At 43.9% G+C, this 23,055-nt stretch overlaps 1 protein-coding gene across 1 annotated transcript; it reads right to left on the bottom strand.

The window, feature by feature from the left end:
- Nucleotides 1-8,142: 8,142 nt before the first annotated feature.
- Nucleotides 8,143-22,203, bottom strand: LOC125716337 (formin-binding protein 1-like). Its single transcript, XM_048988513.1, has 15 exons — nucleotides 21,910-22,203; nucleotides 16,540-16,655; nucleotides 16,100-16,150; nucleotides 15,475-15,622; nucleotides 15,017-15,079; nucleotides 14,060-14,164; nucleotides 13,411-13,539; nucleotides 13,170-13,316; nucleotides 12,775-12,999; nucleotides 12,530-12,630; nucleotides 12,090-12,222; nucleotides 11,445-11,527; nucleotides 10,469-10,602; nucleotides 10,007-10,147; nucleotides 8,143-9,319 (listed from the first exon to the last, which is right to left on the bottom strand). Exons 1-15 carry the CDS (start codon nucleotides 21,931-21,933, stop codon nucleotides 9,312-9,314), a joined length of 1,608 nt encoding a protein of 535 aa, XP_048844470.1. The 5' UTR covers nucleotides 21,934-22,203; the 3' UTR covers nucleotides 8,143-9,311.
- Between the last annotated feature and the right edge of the window lie 852 nt (nucleotides 22,204-23,055).

Genomic DNA, 23,055 nt, shown 5'->3' with positions numbered 1-23,055 from the left:
TTAGCGGTCTTGGGTATGACATTAAACTGCATCCTGGCCTTGCAAGCGATCCAGGGAAACCATTTCTTTGGGGGTTGGTGGTGGGATTGGCACTGCAGCCACCATAAAACAACTCACAACTGCTCGATTCAAACAAATACGATACTCTTCTGCTCTGGACTGGAGTAGCTCTGCTGCAGCTGCCTGCAGGAAGGCTGCACGCACCATGAAGGGGATGGGGGAAAACCTTCAGGAGCCTCATCCCCGGACGAGTTGAAACCGTCAGAGAGCTAACAGGGTAAGGCCTGTTGGCGATCGGGGCTGGTGTGGTGCTGAGGTGTTGCCTGCTGCATGGCAGCACTTGGGTCTGTGTGTGCTCCGACCACGGTGAGTGATCTCTCATTGAGGGAGACATTTTACTCACAACTTCGCTCGGTGGTTGAAGGGTCCCCACAAGGTGACACTATTCTGGTTATGGGTAACTTCAGTGCAACCACTGGCACTGATAGGGTTGGCTAATAGGGTTGTATCATTCTGCATAGGTCTGGAGACTGGGGTAAAAAAAAAAAAACATAAGAACTATACAAACGAGAGGAGGCCATTCGGCCCATCAAGCTCGCTTGGGGAGAACTAAACTAATAGCTCAGAGTCGTTAAAATCTTATCTAGCTCTGATTTAAAGGAACCCAAGGATTCAGCTTGCACTACATTATCAGGAAGGCTATTCCATACTCTGACTACGCGCTGTGTAAAGAAGTGCTTCCTTAAATCCAGCTTGAAATGTTTTCCCGCTAATTTCCACCTATGGCCACGAGTTCGTGTATTTAAACTAATGCTGAAGTAACTATTTGGTTGAACAGCATCCAAACCTGTTAGAATCTTATATACCTGGATCATGTCCCCCCTCAGTCTCCTTTGCTTGAGACTGAACAGATTTAGCTCAAGTAACCGTTCCTCGTATGACATTCCTCTAAGACCAGGAATGATTTTTGTGGCCCTACGCTGCACCTTTTCTAAGGCCACAATGTCCTTTTTAAGATATGGTGACCAAACCTGCACACAATATTCTAGGTGAGGTCTCACCAAGGAATTGTATAATCTTAGCATTTCCTCCCTTGACTTAAACTCCACACACCTGGAGATATACCCCAACATCCTATTGGCCTTTTTTATTGCTTCCCCACACTGGCAAGAATGGGACATGGAAGCATCAACATACACACCAAGGTCTTTCTCGTGATCAGCTACCTTTATTTCAGTGACACCCGTGAAATACCTGTACTTTATATTTCTGCTCCCTAGATGGAGTACCTTACATTTATCGACGTTAAATTTCATCTGCCAGGTATCGGCCCAGTCACTAATTAAATCAAAATCCCGCTGTAGTTGCTGAGCCGCTAATTCAGTATCTGCTACACCACCCACCTTGGTGTCATCTGCAAATTTCACCAGTTTACTGTATATATTGGTATCCATATCATTTATGTAAACTAGGAACAATAGTGGTCCTAAAATCGAACCCTGCGGTACCCCACTATGAACGCAAGCCCACTGTGACATTGTGCCTCTTATAACTACTCGCTGTTTCCTATCTGTTAACCAGTTATCAATCCAGGTCGCTACGGTACCTAAAATACCTGTCGCTTTGAGTTTAAGCAGGAGCCTCTTGTGGGGGACAACATCAAAAGCCTTTTGGAAATCTAAGTAGATGACATCATAGGCCTTCTTATCATCAACTTCCTGAGTAGCTTCCTCAAAAAACTCCAACAGATTTGTTAAACAGGATCTACCCTTCAGGTAATGGAAAGACCTTCAGGTAAAAGGTCAGAGGCTGCAGGTTGCTGAATCCTGGTTCCAAAGCCCTGAGCCACATCGTTGGCCTTGTTACTCTAATACTGGAGATCGATCACATCCTCGTGGGCAGACGCTGGAGGCTCCTGCAGAACTGCAGGGTCTACAGAAGTGCCCAGTTTGTGAATTCTGATCACAGACTTGTTGCTACTCTGAAGATTCAGCTTAGATCCAGTAGGTTACACCTACTAGGACTATGAGGGTGGATTTAGCTAGACTCCAAGATCAGACTGTTGAGTTTATGCGCAGTTTGTGTGAGGAACCTGCAGACCAGGTGCGACTGCTGACTCTAATGTGATGTGGCAGACGTGATAAGACTCTGAAGGTTGCCAGGGGTTGTGTTGGTGTTGCAATCTCATAGGACACCTTGGATATGATCGAGATGAGTTGCAGCGCACTACTTGGTGGCAACTCCAGTCTGTCCAGGGAACTGAGAAGGATGGCTGTGATGGCTCTGAGGACAGACAAGGAGGCGTTTGTTAGACGAATCTGTGAGCAAGTGACATACCATCTGTGGTCTAGTGACCCACGTCCTGCTTACGGAGGAATCAAAGCATTACGCGCATCTGAATCTGTTCCTCAGAGACTTGCAATCAGGGCGAGTGATGGAACGGTCTATATGGATGGCATTGTAGTTGTGATCCGCTGGGACAGCTACTTTGAGAAGTAGTTTAAAGCTGACCGTCCAGGGATGTTGGACATGTCTGGGTCCACGCTTCTCAAAGCTGATCCTCCGATCAGCTGTGAACCACCCAATCTCACTGAGATTGCATGAGTGGTGAATCAGCAGGGGAGGCCACAGGGATCTGTGGCATTCAGGGTGAACTTCTCCAGGCTGGTGGTCAGGCTGTCCTCCTGCCATTGCAGGCAATCTTTACTTCCATTTGGGAGTCAGGTGTCATCCCAACTGACTGGAAAACAGGACTTGTAGTCCCTATCTGGAAAGGGAAGGGTGATCGCCTGGATAGCGGTAACACTGCTTTCAGTGCTGAGCAAGGTCCTTGCTAGGATCATCCTTAACAGGATCCGTGATCACTTGCTTGTCTGTCAGCGACCGGCGCAGTCTGGTTTTATGCCTTAGAAGTCTACTATTGACCGTATCCTTGCACTGAGGGTTCTCATTGAGCGCAAGCGCGAATATTGGCATAGGTTCTTTGCAGCCTTTGTCGATTTTCTTAAAGCATTTGACACAGTTGATGAAGTTGCCCTGTGGGACATCCTGAGACTTTGTGGTATCTCCCCGGCACATTACCTGCATTGTAAGGGAGCGTCAATTACAGCACTAAGGCCATGTGGCGCGTTTCCCTGAGGGTGATCCATCTCACAGGATCCTCATTTCTGTGGTCCCAAGTGGCTGGACCAGGCCAAGGGGACACCCACGTAACACCTGGCTGCGGCAGATGGATGGCCATTTCCAGAGGGTGGGACTGGACTGTGTATCTGCCTGGGGGATCGCCAACTGGGAGACCAAGTAGTTTCACCGTGTGGTGGCAATGCACTGCATCATCTTCCCCAACCTGACCTGACCTGACATGTTAGCAGTGAATACCGTCTGCTTCAAGAAAATAAACGAGTTTGATAATGCCTCTGCCAATAATGTATATTTGCTAGACCTGGTTTCAGGTGACTGCAAATGCAATAATTTGACCCCCGTATTGGAGAAGGTGAAGCAATCCTGCACAATGTCCAGCTTTTGGCTACAGAAACAGGCGTGGATCCTGTTCCAGTGATGTGTTTGCTGATCATTGTATATTTTTGTATTGACAGTTGTGTGATACCTGGGCATCTGGTATACAGGTTATAATTTCCCACGTCTGTCACATGTGCTCAGGGTGAACCTGCTCTCATCTGTGAAAAGCACAGGGTGCCAGTGGCGGACCTGCCGATTCTGGTATTCTATGGCAAATGCCAATCGAGCTCCATGGTGCTGGGCAGTGAGCACAGGGCCTATTAGAGGACGTCAGGCCCTCAGGTCACCCTCATGAAGTCTGTTTCTGATTGTTCTGTCACAGACATTCACACCAGTGGCCTGCTGGAGGTCATGTTGTAGGGCTCTGGCAGTGCTCATCCTGCTCCTCCTTGCACAACGGAGCAGATACCGGTCCTGCTGATGGGTTAAGGACCTTCTACGGCCCTGTCCAGCTCTCCTTGAGTATCTGCACTGGTCTCCTGCAATCTCCTCCATGCCCTTGACTGGTAACACTGTGCTGGGAGACACAGCAAACCTTCTGGCAAAGGCACGTATTGATGCGCCATCCTGGAGGAGTTGGACTACCTGTGCAACCTCTGTAGGGTCCAGGTATCGCCTCATGCTAACAGTAGTGACACTGACCGTTGCCAAATGCAAAACTAGTGAAAAACAATCAGAAAAAATGAGGGGAGAATGTCAGTGGCCTCCACCTGTTAAACCATTCCTGTTTTGGGGGTCGTCTCATTGTTGCCCCTCTAGTGAACCTGTTGTTCATTTCATTAACACCAAAGCAGCTGAAACTGATTAACAACCCCCTCTCCTACTTAACTGACCAGATCAATATCCCAGAAGTTTAATAGACTTGATGCTGTACTCTGATTTAAAAATGTTCCTTTAATATTTTTGAGCACTTTATATACTGGAATTGGACAATGAAATTGAAACACCTGGTCAATAGTATTTTAGCTTTCACACCTATATATGCCAGTATTTCACACCTGGTGGACAATCTTCACTTATTGCACATTCCATCAGTAAGACCAGAGTGTGAATATTGAATTAGCAGAGCAATAGCACAGCTGTACATAAAACATTGTAATCCATAATGGGAGACATATCAGAGTTCAAAAAAGGGCAGGTTGTTGGTGCGTGTCTCAATGGCACATCTGTGACCAGGACAGCAAGTCTTTGTGGTGTCAAGAATGACGGTATCCAGGGTGATGTCAGCATACCGCCACAAAGGAAGGACCACATCCACCAGGAGTAACTGTGGATGATAGTGGAAGCTGTCTGAAAGGAATGTCCAGGTACTAACCAGGATTGTATCCAAAAACATAAAACCACAGCTGCCCACCTCACTGCGGAATTAAATGTGCATCTCAACTTTCCCGTTTCCACCAAAACTGTTCGTCAGGAGCTCCACAGGGTCAATATTCTTGATCAGGCTGCTATAGCCAAACCTTTGGTCACTCGTCCCAATGACAAATGTTGGCATCAATGGTGTCAGTAGTGCAAGTCTTGGACTGTGGACTATGTGAAACGTGTATTGTTCTCTGATGAGTCCACCTTTTCTGACTTTACCACATCCAGGAGATTTACGGTGTGGAGAAACCCCAAAGAGGCTTTACCACTAAGACTGCTGCGTACCCAGAGTGCAGCAGCGGGTGGATCAGTCATGGTTTGGGCTGCAATATCATGGCATTCATTAGGCCCACTACTTGATCCAGATGGGTATATCATTGCCAAGGACTACCAAACCACTCTGGAGGACCATGTTTACCCAGTGGTTCAAGCATTGTATTCTAAAGGTGGTACCACATATCAGGACGATAACACATTAATACAAACAGCAAGACTGGTAACAGTGGTTTGATGAACATGCAAGTGAAGTTTAACATATCCCCATGGCCTGCACAATCACCAGATCTAAACATTACTGAGCCACTTTCGGGTGCTTTGGAGGAGAAAATCAGGAAACATTTCCCTCCACCAGCATCACGTAGCGTCCTGGCCGCTGTTCTGCAAGAGGAATGTGTCAAAATCCCTCTGGCCACTGTGCAGGACTTGTATCTGTCATTCCCAAGATGACCTGATGCTATATTGACTGCAAAAGGAGGCCCTACAGGTACACCATGCTAATAAGTTATTGTGGTGTAAAACCAGGTGTTTAGGTTTCCTTTTCCAACCCCTCAGTGTGTGTGTGTGTGTGTGTGTGTGTGTGCAGGTATGTATGTGGATATAAGCATTTATATCAAAATGGTTATTTTTTCAAAACTAATGTCTAATGATTTCTAAAGCATGTTGTAGGAAAATTGTGCTACATACAAACAATGGAAGGAGCAACTTCTCCAAGCTGACCTCACGCCCTTTGGCTCTGGGCATTGCTGGAGACTTGCCTGTCATGTGTGGTAAATATACGTCATCGGCACCTGGCACCGGGTCACTCGTGTTTATGGCCTGATAAGCATATTGATGAATAATATAGAAACTATTGCAGTAATACGCATTGTAGTCGTAACGAGGTAAACACGTGGTAAATCCCTAAATAAGGAAATCAAGGCTTAACAGTATCAGATACATTGGCCTAACATTTGGTCCTTCAATATGTTTATAACTTGGGGGGGGGCAGATCTAGGAATAGGCAAACTAGACAGCGGCCTAGGGCCCCATTGGAGAGATCTACAGATGGGAACCCCCCTTCGTGACCCCTCACCGAAATCTACTGAGGGGGCTTCAGGCACGCCTCGGGCCCCTGATCATCAGATTCCCATGATAAGTAAGTAATCATCAGCCTCATTTAGGTTAATTAATGTTTTTTCTATATAACTGCCCTGAATGACGTTGTGAAGCAGGTTTGTAGTTTTAACTAGTGTGTTTGTTTTGCTGTGTTGGGGGCTGGAGGATTAGCATGCTGTGTAAATCGTTGCTGTGTAAATAGTCTTAATCTGGCTTTTATTTAATTAGATTTTTATTTTTTTAAATTGTCACAAATTTTCAGCTGCTCTGTGTTCGTTTATTGTTTAATTGCATTTATTGCTTGCTCTGCTCCCCACATTTAATTTCTACCTAATTAAAAGCTGGTTATAAATCCCCCTTAACTTATCATGTTGAACTTTTCATCTTTGGGATGAATGAGAATTTGAGTGAGCTGATGCCTAGACAGGGCAGAGATTTTCCATTAGCATGATGCTGAAGAATTAGTAATATGTAGCCAAGCATCTTTAGGTTGTGAGTCGTGCAGAAATCATTTTTTAACATGGTCAGAGATCCCTCTACAATTTGCAATAATGTAGTTTTAGAGTTTAAGTAGGAGTCCCTCATGATTAAATTTGGTGAGCGGGGGGGCCCTGGGCAGCCCCTTCCTTCAATGCCCCCTGCTGCCCTGGGGGGCTGTCCATGTCACCCATAAGAAAGGCTGGCTGAGGCCCCATTTTGCAGAGATCCCTAGACTTCAGCCCGGGTGACCCCATACATTAAAGCACCCCTTACCCAATACGACATGTTAGTCCTACAGAGAAAGCTTTTAATTTGGGGGCAGTACCTGAATTTATGGTGTTAGTTTGGTCAGCCAACAGACCATTCCTCATGGTTTCGGTGCATCTTTATTTTGAGTGCGTACAGGATAAGATACTTAGTTTTACTAAAACTAGTTTTACTTAAAACTAAGATATGGTTTAGTTTTGTGCAGGTTATTTTTTTGAGCCAAATCTATGTGATGTACCACCACGGAATTATATGAAGTAATATTCTGAGCAGAACATGTTCCAGCAAGCAGCATGATGAAGCCAAATGATGCTCTGGAGGCATTCAGTGATCCAAAAGATCATCCATGCAGTGATTTGGTTCAAGGGTGGAGGCCCGGTCACCTACAGCAGAAGGCTTCAGCTTTCTGCTGATTTTTAACTTTAGACTCTTTCCCCTGGAAATTACAGGGAGAATACTTAAATACAGAGCCCTCCCCGTAATGCAGAAGGGTTTCCGAGGGTCTTCCTTAAAGGGCTGTCGTTTGGATTCCTGCGGCTTTTCAGTGTGTCTGTTTGTGCTGATAAGGGGAGGCTGGCCGAGTTGTCAGCATGTTCTGAATGCCACTCTGGGAGTCTGCTAAAGGGAAAGGCCTCTGAGGTCCTAACCTTGGATCATCTTGTCTACTGATCATTTATTAGGCCAGTTAAAGGTTGTTTCCACGGATCAGCTCCTGTAGCCCCCCCCTTCTCTTACATCTTCCTATTTCAGTTTTATTTGCACGTTGATGTAATTTCATTGCAATTTCCTAGAAAATACTGCCAGTTTCTTTTTCTGTCTGTATGTAATAAATGTTAGTGAAACCTGGATTCATCAAGCAAGCAAAATAAGCTTGTAATGATATAATTTACCATATCTAGCTTCAGACCACTTCTGCTGATGAGAGTTAAGGTGCAATTTAACATATAAATTACAAGTTATATCAGTATTAACATGTGCAAGGAAAAGCACTTTAGTAGCCAGCACACCTGCTTAAACGCTCAATAACACACAGGCAGGTTTCTGTAAGGACCCACTGTAAGTAACTGAGCACTGCTTTTGCACTGGCAACATTTATGTGCAGTAAGACAGAAGGAACAAGATTGTATTATGACGACTGGCAGTTTTCCCCAATAATTCCTTTATTTATAGGTTGTGAATAGTACTTTAAATGCAAACAGAAACAGGCAATGGTAATAAGGAAAACACCTGCAGTGATCAGCTTTTAATGAGAAACTCTCATTTTAGTTTTTTGATTCTAGTTTAATTTATTACAGAAATAGAAGCTTCATTTAGTTTGGTTAAATCTATAAGGATAGTGCTGTTTAAGGCAACATCTCTTTCCATCATAAAATAATTTACATATAAAACACTCTGGAGACTGATTTTTAAAATGTCTTGACACCAGCTGTATATGATTTACATTTTAGGCTTTAAACACATCGACAACTTGGCCCAAGTCGTCCTTTTCAGTGCCAACACTCCTGCATTACAGACACACCACACGCCAGCCCAAATTATTATATAAGCCCGAATGACATCATTACAGTCCTCAAAACCCAGAGATGTGTTTTGTGAAAATTTCACAAGATGCTTGCCGTCTCTGCTGAATGAGTCCACAATGAAGAGAAGCCCACCACTTTGAAAGTATCTATTGATATGGCTGCATGATACCCCCTGGTGGCCATTAACCAGTATTGTACCTTCAGCCCTAAATAATTACCAAAGTGGGAACAACTTGGAAGCTTATCTAAGTATCAGTTACGTAAAGGCGGTGAAGTAATGAGGCACCTGGCATTCCCAGCTCATGCCAAGTACAGCAGCAACTCAGTCCATGGATTCAGTATGAGACAAATTATCTGTGTGGTTTAAATCACGATTTATAGAAGGATATTGATATTGTGTTATTTGCAAAGGTAAGGCTTGCAGAGTTGCCCAGGTGACCTTGATGTGCCATTCCATAGTCATCTCCATCTCCTTCCTGCTTCTGAATTGTCCTGCTCTCCTGTGTGGCTCCACAAAGCTCACAGCAGTAATTATTGACTGAGAAGGGCAAGATGTGGAAGGTTATAAAGCCCTGTGTTACTGAGACCTTTGACAGCGTGGCATATGGAGCTGTTTGTTGAATTAATAATATTATGGAATGCCAGTTTTCAAATGGGATGGAAGGATGCCAATGACAGATAATGTCAATGCAGAAGAGTCTTATCCTACACCTAACACTTCTCAAAATGGCATGTATTGTCCATCAACACTGCTCTGGAAGTGAGGCGTCTGGGCGTCCAGTTCACTCAGGCACCTGTTATCCAGGGAAAGAGACAGGAATATTAATGTCAATAATGTTTTTAGACACAGCTTATGACTGATATGCTTTCGTTTCCCTGGTTCCAGTAAAATGAAGCCTTTTTACAAAAAAAGACAGTATAAAAAATGAAACAGGTTCGTGAGCTGCTCCAGAGGGAGTGCACCCCAGAAAAAAGCATTACTAAGCACTGAATCAGCCTGCTGGCGCCCGAACATAATGACGAGCCAAGAGAGTGAACGACCCGGTTAGTCAGGATTTCTTTGCGTCATTGGTTCTTAACGGGGGAGGTTTACCAGAGCTTGCACTGCACAGTTATACAAACAGTAAAACAATAAATTTATTCATTCAGTCGCCTACTCGCAAAGATAAAACAACTAGCAATACTCATGTTTGATATGGTTTATTTACAGTTCAAGTGATACATGCAAAAATTTTGACCATCCCAATTTTATGGTTATGCTTAACATTTCGTACCTGCTTAATAACACTTAACGGATGGTAAGCCGAACAAATACACGTGCTTTCCATGACTAGACTCATCATGACTGTGTCAAAGCCAAATGCCGATTGGTTGATTGATTCCTATAATGATTAATGATTGGTTGATTGATTCCTATGATGATCAATGATTGGTTGATTGATTTCAAACACACTTATAGCTCAGACTTGAATCAGTCCCACCTGTGCTCTCCAGGTATGACGTAGGCACATAGCCCGCCTTGCCTCTCTGGTTGCGCACACGCGTCCAGCCATCACCGTTGTCCTTCTCAATGATGTTCAGTACCTCATTTGCATGTATGACCAGTGAACCTTCATCCTTCCCTATAGGGAAAGGAGAGGGACAGTGACGTAGGGTTGTGATCACCGGTATACTGGCGAGCAGGGTGTTCATATATACTGCTAGGCACCGTGACCATTATTACAGGTTTCAGGTATGGTTCCTACCCACAATCCATTGGGCTACTCAACAGCTGCTAATTATGATATATAAACCCTCTGTAAACTCTGGGTCATTTGCATATTTGTCATCACCACCCTCATTGCCGTTTGTTTTTTTTTTTTATACATTTCTTAGAAATCTGTTCATTTTGTTAATAATGTATTCCGAGAGTTTGAATATCGGACAGCTACGCCTCACATTACCGTCAAAAGGGTAGAGAGCTTTGACGCAGCCATAGGACAGCGAATGACTGGGGACGTCATCGTCGTTTTCAAACTCGTCGTCATCAAATTCCTGGGAGACACCTGCCAGGTCCTCATACATGGCGTCTTCAGGACTGGGTGCAGAGAGGGAAGTGTGATGATCACAACAGTGATTCTGCAGGAAATATGTGCACATCAGGGGCGCAGCTAGAGATGAATGGATGGGGAGGCCGAGTCTTTACTGGGGGGCTAAAGCCCCCCTAAAATATGCCTAATGACGCCCCTGCTGCAAACTCCTACAGAGCAGAGAATTTCATGCTGCGGGTCATTGACCTTCATGAGACTCCTCACTGAAAGGAATCTGAGGTATATTTCAGTCTTAGGACTGACCACAATTGGTTATATTGATTTGATCCACCTTTCCTTTGAAATAGGGGGTTTTCCCAGATACAAACACAATCCAACACATGCAGGTCAACAGTAATACAAAAATTCACAATAATGAAACAATAATTCCTTCTGTTCTCCAAAATGTTGCTGATATCGTGCTGGATGGCGAGATGAACACCGCTTCAGTTCCCAAACCTCTCCGCAGGGGCACCCCAGCCATTCCGTGTGCTTAATAAATTTCAGCACTAGCTCAATTATTTAATGAATTTATTTAGTTGACAAAAGTCAATGAAGTATTGATCAGCCATACCTTAATCGCAACATTTTTGTAGGGGGGTGGTAGTGATCAAGTCAAAAAAGTACATGGGTGTTTTGGATGGTTGCTGCAATGACTAGGACAGGTGTCAAAATGGCTAAGCTGAATGTAATATTATAATTTTACACCAACAGGAAGATCATTCTGAACATTATTTCTGTGACTGCCTAAGACTTTCACACTGTGCTGTATATTTGTGTGTTCTGTCCTCTGATGAAGCATGGAGTCAGGTTCACACCCCCACTGGCGTGGCCCCCGTGACCCTCTCACCTCCCTACTGGGTGGCAGTCGTCTGAATTGTGGTTTGTTCCCCCTGGACTGCTCTGCCCCCCCTTCGTCTCCAGCAGCAAGCTCTGACACAGACATGCAAAAATATTCACCAGTATCGTCATCAGCTTCCACTTGCAGTGATTTCACACTGAAATTCACACTGAAATTCATAAAAATTCATTACAAAAAATGGTTTAAATGGTTTTAAAAAATGGCATCAGTGTCACAGGCATGCCGCAAAACCATGTCGTTACAGCTTATCACATCCTCCATGTCACCCGTGGTAACTGCCACAACATGACTGCAAAAAACAGGCACCAAACTGTTTCCAGCTAAAATATTTATTTAGGTCTCACACCCAGCCAACTTTAAGAAGATACAAGAGCTCTAGGTGTTTCAGAATGTCAGAAATCAGAAGGACCATAGTCATGTTCTTCTTGCCAGTACCGGCATGCCAACATACCCTAGACCAGTGTCTCCTAACCCGGTCCTCAGGGATCCCTAGCTGGTCCATGTTTTTGCTCCCTCACAGCTCCAAGAGGAGAAACGTGTACTTGACTGTTTCGGAGGCCTGAGGACCAGTTTGGGAAACACTGCTCTAGAATGAACATTAGACCTTACATGCATATGTAGTAGACGAGGTACCTCTATCCTGGCAAGCTCGGTCTGCAGCCGTTCGATGGTGGCTGAATTCTCGGACATGCTTGTCTGTATTAATGTACTGTCTCCGAGATGCGGGTTCTTCTCATACAAGTCTTTCATCTTGATCATACCATCCCTGCAGACAAGATAAGCATTCATTTAAGAAGAAAAAGAACGAACATGGAAGAATATTATATTTGCAAGGAGAACCATATGAAGGCCTTTATCTATAGCCATGTAATGCTTTTCAAAACACATTTATTCAACTGGAAAATCTGTGCTTTGCCTGTGCTTTAAAGACACTTTAAAACCTGCCACTTATGTGTGGCTCCCTTGACTAGACCAATCGTAACTTATGTCTGTACCAAAGCCGATCCTGATTGGTTGGTTGATTCCAAACAAACTTATAACTCAGATTAGCATCAGCTTCTGTCACAAGCTACCTCTGGTCCAGCTCTTTTTGAAGCTCCTTCTTTAGCTCGCAGACCCTCTGCTGGAGCTTCCTACGTCTTTGCTCTGGAGGAAGGTTGTTATAGTCTTCTGTCTGTGAAGTAAAGGGAAATTATGTAACTGTACGCTTGACTTAATATTTAAAGATTGATTGTACAGAGATTCTGCCATGCATGTCTGTTTTGTGTGTCGAGATCGCAGGGATTCTCTGGCGCGAGTTTTTCTGTGTTACTCATACCGAGTTCTTCATTGGTTTCTTCCCGAAGAGCCACAGTTTGTTCTTGGTCTTGCCCATTATCTGTTTGCCATCTGATGTCACACCGTCCATCTTGGGGACTGCTGGGCTGCAGTCAGAGCCCGTCCATCCCCGGGGCCGTGTTGTGCCCTGAGTGAAGTCTTCAAACGGGTAGTCTCCTGGAGCCTCCAAGCCAGACTTGTACATTTCCACCACCACGGCTGAATCCTACAGTTGGTGAGTAAGACCATTCGGAACCAGGCCTATCTAAAACATCGTAATTTCTAAGTATTGTGCTGCGTTCTTTCACCATGTCATGTATTACTAAACCTCTCACGCCATTGTGATTCGAATTTCCCACCTGTGTGGTCTTCAGGACACCAGCTGTCCATGCTCACCTTCTTTACGTCCACTGAATTTCCGGCGTCCACCATGCCTTCTAGGCATTTGGAGATAATGGGGGAGATCTGTTGTTCCACTCCTGCCAGAGCTTTGTAGCTCTCCCCAATAGTCAGCGAACGCTTCTCATCCAGATCCTGCAGGCCCTTCAATCACAGATGGACGCTTGCTCAGCCGCTATGTCTTCTTCACATCGGTTTGATGTCAAAGGCATGTTACCTCAACAGGGATTCGTCTTACCTTGTAGATCTGAGGGAGCGACACGGTGAAGTGCTTCCTCTGCTCTTGGTTGAAGTTCTGGAGCTGGGAGGCATACTCATTCTTGCTCTCCTCCACCACATGGAGGCGCGCGTTGAGCTGAGTCTTCGCCTTCAAAGGGTAAAGGGCAAAGTTAATATCCACATCAGTGGCTGACTGGTTTCTGTTCCAGGTGCAGACGAGAGGCAGACAGACAGGTGATCAGGGCAGCCTTGGGTGTGACTTGGAATGTTTTGTAAGATCAATTTAAATTAATCGATGTAACATATCAGGCAAATCAGTCATCAGTGAATTAAAGCTAAAAATAACTTAGTATATTAACAAGCTTAGTTTGACTACTGTAAATTGTTTGTTCCTACTAAGTTTCATTTGTCCACATTAGCTGAATTTGTTTACACTTATTTGAGTTTGACCACACTAACTTGCTTTTGACCACACTAAACTGAATTTGTCAACACTAAGCTGAAGTTGACCACAATATGCTGCATTTGACCACACTAAGATGAACTAACACGAAGCTGAGGTTGACTACAATAAGTTGCATTTGACCACCATAAGTTGAGCTTGACCACAATAGGCTAAGTTTGACCACAATAGGCTAAGTTTGACCACAATTAGCCCATGGCCCGACCTTGTCCACATCCAGCTTGGTGGTGTTGCTATCATGTTCCAGTTTCTCCAAGTTCATCTGTAACTTCTCTGCTTCCTTCCACTCCCGCTCAAACCTCTTCTTGCTCTGTAAAATAACCAGAAGCAAACATCCTGAACCAGAAGGAAAACCCCGTCTAGCCTTAGTACTAGAGAGAGACACCACAGCAGGAATCCAGTGACCTGTCCTGATCAGTTAGACAGCGTTAGTTTATACTTAATTATTAGTGGTTATTATTTTTACATTTACATTTACAGGATTTGGCAGACGCCCTTAGCCAGAGCGACTTACATAAGTGCTTTGAGACTCTGCGATGAATTTCCGATGCTAGCTCAATAAGGACCCAAGCTATGAATACCATCTGTCTGAGAACTCCGTTGAGAAGTGCAGAATTTTTTATTTTTTTTTAATCACACACACACACACACACACCAGAAAAGAGCCGAGTAAGAATACAGAAGTACTACGTCAGGTATTTCTGAAAAGGGAGTTTTTTTGATTGTGGAAATTGACGTAGAGTGAAAACCCCCAGCTATACAAATCAAGACACTTATGGGAGTTGATGTAGAGGAGGTGGGACCAAGTGGGATCAATTGGTTGGTCCCGCCTCCTCTAGTTGCTCGGACCCACCTCCTCTACAATCTGATTGGTTATCTCTCTCAACCAATCATTTTCCTTCTGCTCTCAGAATATTTCTGTGTAAGAAAACTCCCATGAGCAATCATCACAGTGTGATAAATTCCTCTAAATCAGTGTCTCCCAAGCCATTCCTTGGGTCCACAACTTTGCCGCTTCCCAGCTCTCTGCCAGACAGTTCACAAGGACTGTCTGGGGGTCGCCGAGGTCCTGGTTGGGAAACACTGCTCTAAATGGTACAGGGGTATGCAGGGAACTGGAAGGTCAGCAGGGCGGAGCCGTTGGGCCACAGAATGTGCTTACGTTGTCCATAATTTTCAGGTACTGCTCGAGGTGCTGCGTTGCCTTCCGTACGTCTTGGAAGTGCTGCAAAGGAATAAAATAGGATTAAGAGAAGATGGACGAGGTAATGGATCATGGTTTGTGGGAACCAGCTTGGCCACAAATGCGGACAGAACCATGTGATACGGGGGGGGCGGTGAAATCACTTGGATGAAGATGCAGGAATAGACCAAATAGTTCAGATTTAATATATCCACCCCCTGGTTCAGTACCCATTCTTCCACTTTAGCACGATACCTAATTTAGTTGATTCTGCCTGTGTTTAGGAGATAAAATACCCGTAATAATACTAGGTTAAAGAGAGCCTGGTAATAATACTTTCATCAAAATAAATATATAAAAATAATTAAGTCACTGGCTCTTCAAAATAACATCGCATGTGATTCATGGTGCAGCGTGAGTGTGAGTGGGAAACTCACGCGCTTCCTCTCCGATCTCAGCTCCTGAGAGAACTTCAGCAGCTCCCCTTGCACCTTCTCGCTCATCTCCTCGACCATGACCTCCCGCTGCATACCGTAGCTGTTCAGCTCGTTCAGGACCGTGTTAAACGACAGGCAGACTGAAAACCTGCCAGGGTGGGCGTTCAGTTGGGGGGGGTGAAGGAGAGATTAGCAGGATGACCAAGGCTCTGGGGCCTGGTTTCTGAATAATGACCTATAGATGAGTGGCCTTTCAAGATGGCCTCTGGGCAAGACTAACATGGAACTTAGTAAAAAAATCCTGTTTCTTCTTTGCAAGACTGCAGACTTTTTGACACCCTCTGGAAAGACGGAAATCACAAAGGGATAGCCTGTGTCCAGTCATGCCATAGCAAATTTATTCAGCTGTTTCATTGCTTGATAGTGCTGCAATGTAATCCAATGGATTCAGTGTATACTTTGAGATTTAACTACCCAAAGTCACACATGTATAGTTTACATGGCTGTCAGCACATTAGCGTCTTTCAGCAGTGCACATTAATTGCCCAGCTGAAAGACACAAGTGCATTTCCCCTTTCAGTCACACCACAAGCTTCTCTTAGACTCCAGATGGACCTTGTAGTACCTGGACTCTTCCTCTTTGCCACGTTTGGGAGAGTACTTCCTCGCCAGGTTCCTGAGAGCAGAACCAGAACATATCTTAGCATGGTTGGAAGGAATGAGGCATCATTAAGACCCAGTGTCAGTAACTGAGAGGCCTGATTAAGTGTAATGTGATGCATACAAAGGACCACCGGATATTACATTACGCCGAGTCTGCTTATGGAAAAATACAGAATTTATGTCTGGCAGAAAAGTCTGGATACGCAGTGCAATAAAAATGTTAGAAAGCTGGTGAGGACCTTAGGAACAGAGAGAAATATGTGCAATTAATTATAAATTCCTACATTCGTTTCTTATTAGATTTGGTTATCAATTTAGCTTTTATTTACTGAAACCAGGGAGGAGGATCCGGAAGCTTCTGATGTTGTGTTGGTGTATGATTTGACCCAGATGGCGAGTTACCTGAGGAGTTTGGCGTACGTCTGTTCCACCTCTATCCGCTCCTTCACAAACTTTGAATACTTCTCCAGGAACTCGATGCCCCATTGTGTGTGCTTTTCCAAATTGTCAAATTGGTCCTGAGGAATGCCAAAATAAGACAGGTCAAACTCGGCGTTCTGCTTCTGCCTTCCTGAAAGAGAAGCCTGAACATTATCAGTTTATGCAAATGAGTAGTAATAGCTCTTTCTGATAACAGTTGCTAAAAATGGTTAGATATCTGGTCTGCTCTCAGACCCTCATATTCACAAGGGGTTTCAGTTTCAGTCAGTTGTCATGACTGGCTTTCACTCCCGGTCAGCGTGGTCAGTCTCAGCGGATTTCCTCATTCTGCTCAGACCACAGTCATCTTTATTAGCTCCACCTCAAATAGTCAGAGGCTCTGTGTGTCCTTGCGAGAGGATGCTCTGTTTCCTGTCTCGTCCCTGGAGGGATTGTAGTTGCTGGCGTGAGCGACACCCCTCAGGGGACACGGAAAACCAGTGGGAACAGGTGGGGATAAGGAGGTGGAGGGGAAGCTAGCCAACACAGCAAGAACTGTGAGATACTGGTGGTCTTCACCAAAATAAATAGGCCAGTGCGGAAAAACCCCCCCTTGTCTTATTTCCATAGCACTAACAAACTAAATTTAACATTATATGGACTTGGTGTAGTGTTTGTTGTCTGAGCTACATTAATCACATTTAATGTTTAACGTTCTGCCATTTTGGGGAGAGGCTAATGTGCTAACCAGTCAGGTAAAGCCAAAACATGTTTGAATAGCACACAGACCCATCAGACACGTGACAGCTCTACGTTTGCCAGCAGGATGCCTGCTGGGGGGAGAGTGACACTTCTTCTGGCACGTCTCTCTCAGTAGGCGTGTTTCCTCTGTCTGCCACAAACTGCCGCCACAGAGTTGTTAGTAGTGATGACGGAAGCAGGTGCTAACGTTAGCCATGGTCCCGTCAAGGTCCCTTGTAGCACTAGCTGAGGTAGCTGGGATAGGTAACGCACGGCTGGTTCTTCCGTGGCCGAAACATAGAGTGAGCGTCTTCTGAACGGCCGGTCGATAGCAGGTGCCCTCATCCACGCTTCAGTTCCGCTTTGAGCTTCTCGCTATCAGATCTTCTTTCAATGCAGACCGGTCAGAAGCGGTGAGACTTGTAGATGCGCTAAGAACATCTGAGAACATGGTCAGAGGACGGCGGAGGAAATACGCTGTCCTACCAGGAAGAGCACTCAGCCGCGATGGGCACTTACAGATCATCATTACAGCCGCCAGAATGGCATGATAAACTTGGTACACACCCTATAGACGTCCCCCCCATCCTGTTTTACACTGCCTTGATTCCTTGTCTTTTATCTAAACCAAACATAAATATACCCGACATAAATAATGTTAGGTATTGGTTGGGCATTTTGACCATAAGGAACTCGAGCTGGTCCACGACTGGGTTCTTAAGCCACAATGGATATGATCCATGTGTGAACAATCATCAGGCTGAATGCCATAATTAAGGAACCTGAACCCAAAAATTGGTTTATATCTTAAGAAAGAGAACCTTTCTTTACGTTAAGAGGTTCTGCGGGGTCTAATAGACCTGGTATTCTTGGGGTTGGCAACCTTTTTAATTTAGCTAGTATTTGTATTTATTGTAAATTTCAAAATAAGCAAGATGGTGTTCAGTGTGTGGCCCTCAGGCAGCTTCCCTGCTGATAATTAATGCATCAACTGGAGACGCCCTTGCCGTGCTGCCTGGAGCATAGCGTGTGGGTCTGTAACCTGCATGTGCAAAACTGTTCTCTCTATCACCCCACACTCCCTGCAGAATGTGCAGGTAGCAAAAAACTGTGTGGCAGATGGTGGAAAGACCTTGCATTTGATCCCAGGAGCCAAACAGCTCCTGTTCCCTTGTTCAGCTGAACGCCAGTATGCTTACGTCTTTATAAGGTTGCATAATTTGGATAAAGGTGCCGATTTGAATTCGACTGCCGTTGTGTTTAAGAGCTGTAACTAAATCTAGACTTTGCTGCAAACATTGTGTTAGTCTATCATGTCAAGGCTCTGATAATCATAAAGGTCTCGATCATCTTGAAGTGGAATTTCCCGACACAGTGTAAAAATCTGACAAGTTAGTATGTCTGGAATGCTGTCGTCTTAGAGATATCGAGCAGTGACTTCGTCATGCAGTGTCGTAGTGCCTCAGTTATGCGTGAAAGGAGAGCTCTGCTCTGACGGCATGCTGAAGGCGACTCTGAAGAACCCAGTGCACCACACTCTCTTTCCACGACACTGACAGACAATCTAGGTCACTGGGGGTCAACCCGGCCTATCTCTTACATCCAGCACTCAAATAGTGCATCAGAACTCCGCATTCCCTACTACGCTGTTAAATCACCAATGACACCCAGCAGTTCCTTTCCCAGCAGAAACTGCTTCATGACATTACCCTGTGTGTGGACATTACCACGCCCCTTTCTGGGTAAGCCACCGAGTGGCCTTTGTAGATCGACGAGGCAGTATCAGCCAATCAGCGAGATAAGCAGTGTTTGTACAAAGGGTTCATTGCTCTCGCCATTATGACTCAAACGCTACATACATGTGGATACGTGCACAAATCAGGAAACATCTCTAGTTTCATTAAAAGCAATAATGTAGGAGAGCAGGATTATGGTCAGGGATTCCTCTGCAGCATAAGGATTTCACCAATAGGCCTGATCACGGCATGTAGTTCACCTACACACTTAGTGCAGCATAGACCTAAGACTCAGATAAAGAGTGAGTAGGAGCTTAGGGCATAACTGCCATCGCCTACGGGCATATGCCATGCTTTGGTATGTGACCGTCTGCCACAATGTGGAGTTTCCCAAAAAAACTGGAGGCAGTATTTCAGCTCTGGGATGTCCATCAGCCTTCAGAAGTACCTGCTGGACCCTCCAGTAGTCAGCCAAGACTGGGCCAAGCCTGGGGGCGGGGCCAGGGAGTGGCTTGGGGGGGCTCCAGCTCCACCAACAATGACCATAGCAGGACCCACGAAAATAGTTTCTTGTTTTCTTCTTTTAAAATGTCTGTAAATCATATAATGCCTTGTCTACTACATATATTTAATTCTTAAAGAAATTATCTATTAAAATTCATTTTAAAAGGGCTGCGTCGCTCATCACCTCTGACCTTGGCTGAGTCTTCCTCGCAAGTTTGCCTCTTACCAGCTTATTTTCTAGCTGTTCTGTTAGTCACAGAAGTGTCCCTGTTATGGACTGATTCCTAATTCCAAAATCGTCTCATCTAGAGGCTCAAACTGAACGACACAGCAGAAAAAAATAGTAACTTTGAATATGAGGAATTTCTACTGTTTTTCCTGTTATGGTTTTGTACTCTTTCACATAAGCCGTCACGTCGCCTAATTTATTAAATTCTGCCGTAGAGTAAATTGTATTTTTAAATTAGGCGTGGGCCTATAACTTGAAAATATGTTCTTTTAATGTAATATGTTCTTTTATGTTCTTTTAACTGTATTGGAAATTGGCGTTAAGACTTGCTGTTTTTATACATTTTTATACAGCATTTTTTTTTTTACCAAAATTCACACGGAGCTTAAGTGAACCAGAATTCGAAATTTATTTAGTGTCGTATTAGTCCACGTAGCTTATCGTGGCTTGTGCTTCCATGCATGCATCTTGCAGCTTAAAAGTTGAAGCACCTGTTCTAAATAAACTAGCCCTCCCCCCTTCAGTTATCTGCACGATCATTTTGAAACAGGGAAAGGAACCAACCGACCAGACTAGCAGAAATTCAGCGAAACCGGACAACTTTTCGTTAATTTTTAAAACACATTAATGCGTTGAGCAATTATGAAAATGTTACCAATTACAAATAATATAATGCAAACTGATGATGACTTTATTAAGAAAAGCCTGAATTTTAAAGAAAAATATTATTTTTAGGCGAGACAATTGATACTGATTACTCGCTGAGTGTTGCGATTTGATATATACAAATCAACTGTATTTTTAGACTACGTCGGTGTTTAGCTTTACGTCATCGGAAACGTTAGCCAAATCTCAACACGCATCGCAAGGCAGAAAGTGTACTGTGTGAGTTGAGCAGGCTTCGACAATTTAGAAAGAATTGAAGAAGGAGAATGTTATATTTGATTTTTTTTCATGAAGACCTCAGAGTGTTACAAACTCTTAAGTAATTATGGAATTTGGAGGTTCGGATAAAAACATTCAGTTATTTTTTAGTTAGTAGACTAATATATCCTTGTTGACCACATGGAAAGGGGCCCATAGGCCTACATGTCTTCTAGGTTCCTGGCATACAGGAAAAATTTCATTAACCTGACACTGCCCAGTGCAGTACGCTAACTTTAGTAGGTACTCTTAACACAGCCAAGCTTCTTACCAGGGTCAGAACTTTTAGGCAGACTTGCCACTTTGGGGGTGTAGGCGCATAAAATCTACACACAACATACTTTTTGACAGCACTAAAAATAACTTTGCGGCTTTTCCCAAATAGGGGTATTATGTGCTTGCAAAGGACCTCAAATGTAATGCAAACGGGTGTCTCAAATACAGGATTAGGAGTCATGGCATCGGCAAAACACAGGCGACTTCGGAAAAGCTTGATCCATCAAGTAAATCGAAGATAAAAGAGCAGATTGGACCCTGAACTCACTCCTTGTTTTGTGTCTCTGATACGACCTACAATCATATAATATAAATAGGCTACAGTATTGTGCTTTCTTTGGGATCGATTAATCTGCACGTTGTGTTGCTATAAAGTATAAATCTGGAAAAACTGATATTTTCCCATATAAAATATCGAGAAGTAAAAGCGAAAGTATCTTTAAAAACCCTTGGTACTATAAGAAACCTACTTCGGGTATTTTAAGTAGGCTGCTCATTAAATAGTACAGAATATTGTATTTAAAACATTACTTCATTACTTGACGTATTAATTTACCATTTAAAGCCAAAAATAATTTTTTGTAATGTCATGTTTGTTGTATGAGAAAATACACAATGCATTCTTTCTTACAAGAAATAATTCCCAAATGGTACTATACAGGATTTACATAAGACGATTTTTAAAAGACAGCTGTCGAGCAAACCAAAAGGCGCGTCTCATTTAATTAAGTGTAGGCTATGTTTCACACAACGAAGACAAGAACAGAGGCTTTCTGTCACAGTTTCGGGTGCTGCAGGTAGACACCTGTCCATGTGCCTGGTTATGATTGTCGTGTTAGTGCATAATTATCACATATGGGAATAGGAACAGTAGCTGACATGCAGGTAACTGGCTCTACCATAGTAACGAAAAAGAAAACACCAGTTCTCGGTTGAACTCACCCAAAGCTCCGTTCCCCAGCTCATTGTCCACTAAAGCTGCTCCGGGCTGCAAACTAGCCCCCGCTCCGTATGTCCCAGCTCAGCGCCCAGCTCAAGGCTTTACAAGGAAGTCTGGCTGTTGCAACACAATAAGAAACGGGAGGTTCAAGTTTTTCAACGAATAGCAGCGTAGCCAAAACTTTCCGAGAGACGATTTGAACTCTCACATCAGAACAAATACATTAATTCGCCACGGATATTAAGATTTTGCAGTGATTTTCGCCCTAACGGAGCTAAGGACAAATTCAAGTATCTACATCTTGCGATTAACTTACACTCAGTTTCGGTTAAACATGACTGACCCTACCACCGCCCCTTTCTGGATACTACGGCAGCGTACAATACTTGTATAATAATAATAAAATAATCTACAGTTTTCAGATGAACACCTATTTAACATGCATTCTAGTAAACATTAGAAATGACAACGAGGCCAGTACTTTAACGTAATGTATAATTTCAAAATGTCATACTATTAATTAAAGAAGTCAAACTGAATTTCATGCTCCATACTGTATTACACGCCGTTTGTGGGTGTAGACGCAAGGGAGCTATTGCACAAACTGTGACAAATGTTAATGTCAAACAAAGCAACTTTACCACCATGTTATAGCCTACAGACAACACTTGAAGCTGCAATACGTAGGGAAACTAATGTTTTCTCCGCAACCTATAGGCGGCGGTATTGTTTGGTTAATACAGGCACAGCTATTGGAAAGTGGATGTAAAGACGAGACGACAGCGTCAGGAATGTGACAAGGCTAATTGCACTGGCGCAGTGCTGTGGAAATTTGGTCAAGTATGTGCAAGAATTCGAGGAAAAACTGTGTTTAATCAATTTCACTTGTTTAGGAGCAATTATTAGTCCGTTATCCTTTTCGCTAATTTTACTAATTGATTGTTTCTCTGCCTTAAACTTTTCCACGTTGATGTGTTTGTAGAAGCACAATAACAGGGTTTAAAAGTTGATGTAATGTTTGATGACACAGGCAGGGCTTGGATTTTACAGCCCTGCAATACAACGTGTCCTTTGTTCTCGCTGGTATAATCAGATTAGCGCATTGCAGTTGTCTGACCAATCAGGTGCTTCTGTGGTTGGATTACTGC

The sequence above is a fragment of the Brienomyrus brachyistius genome, chromosome 21 (genome assembly GCF_023856365.1).
Source record: "Brienomyrus brachyistius isolate T26 chromosome 21, BBRACH_0.4, whole genome shotgun sequence".
Lineage (NCBI taxonomy): Eukaryota > Metazoa > Chordata > Actinopteri > Osteoglossiformes > Mormyridae > Brienomyrus > Brienomyrus brachyistius.
The sequence above is the reverse complement of the archived record's forward strand: the minus strand, read 5'-3'. Positions and strand labels throughout refer to the sequence as shown.

What these genes read in the sequence shown, in the direction of transcription:
- LOC125716337 (XM_048988513.1), bottom strand. Translation starts at nt 21,933, where the DNA reads ATGAGCTGGGGAACGGAGCTTTGG. An exon ending in GGCAAAGAGGAAGAGTCCAG is followed by an intron (nt 15,623 to 16,099) that starts GTACTACAAGGT and finishes CCACCCTGGCAG; the next exon opens with GTTTTCAGTCTGCCTGTCGT. An exon ending in ATTCAGTGGACGTAAAGAAG is followed by an intron (nt 13,000 to 13,169) that starts GTGAGCATGGAC and finishes CACCAACTGTAG; the next exon opens with GATTCAGCCGTGGTGGTGGA.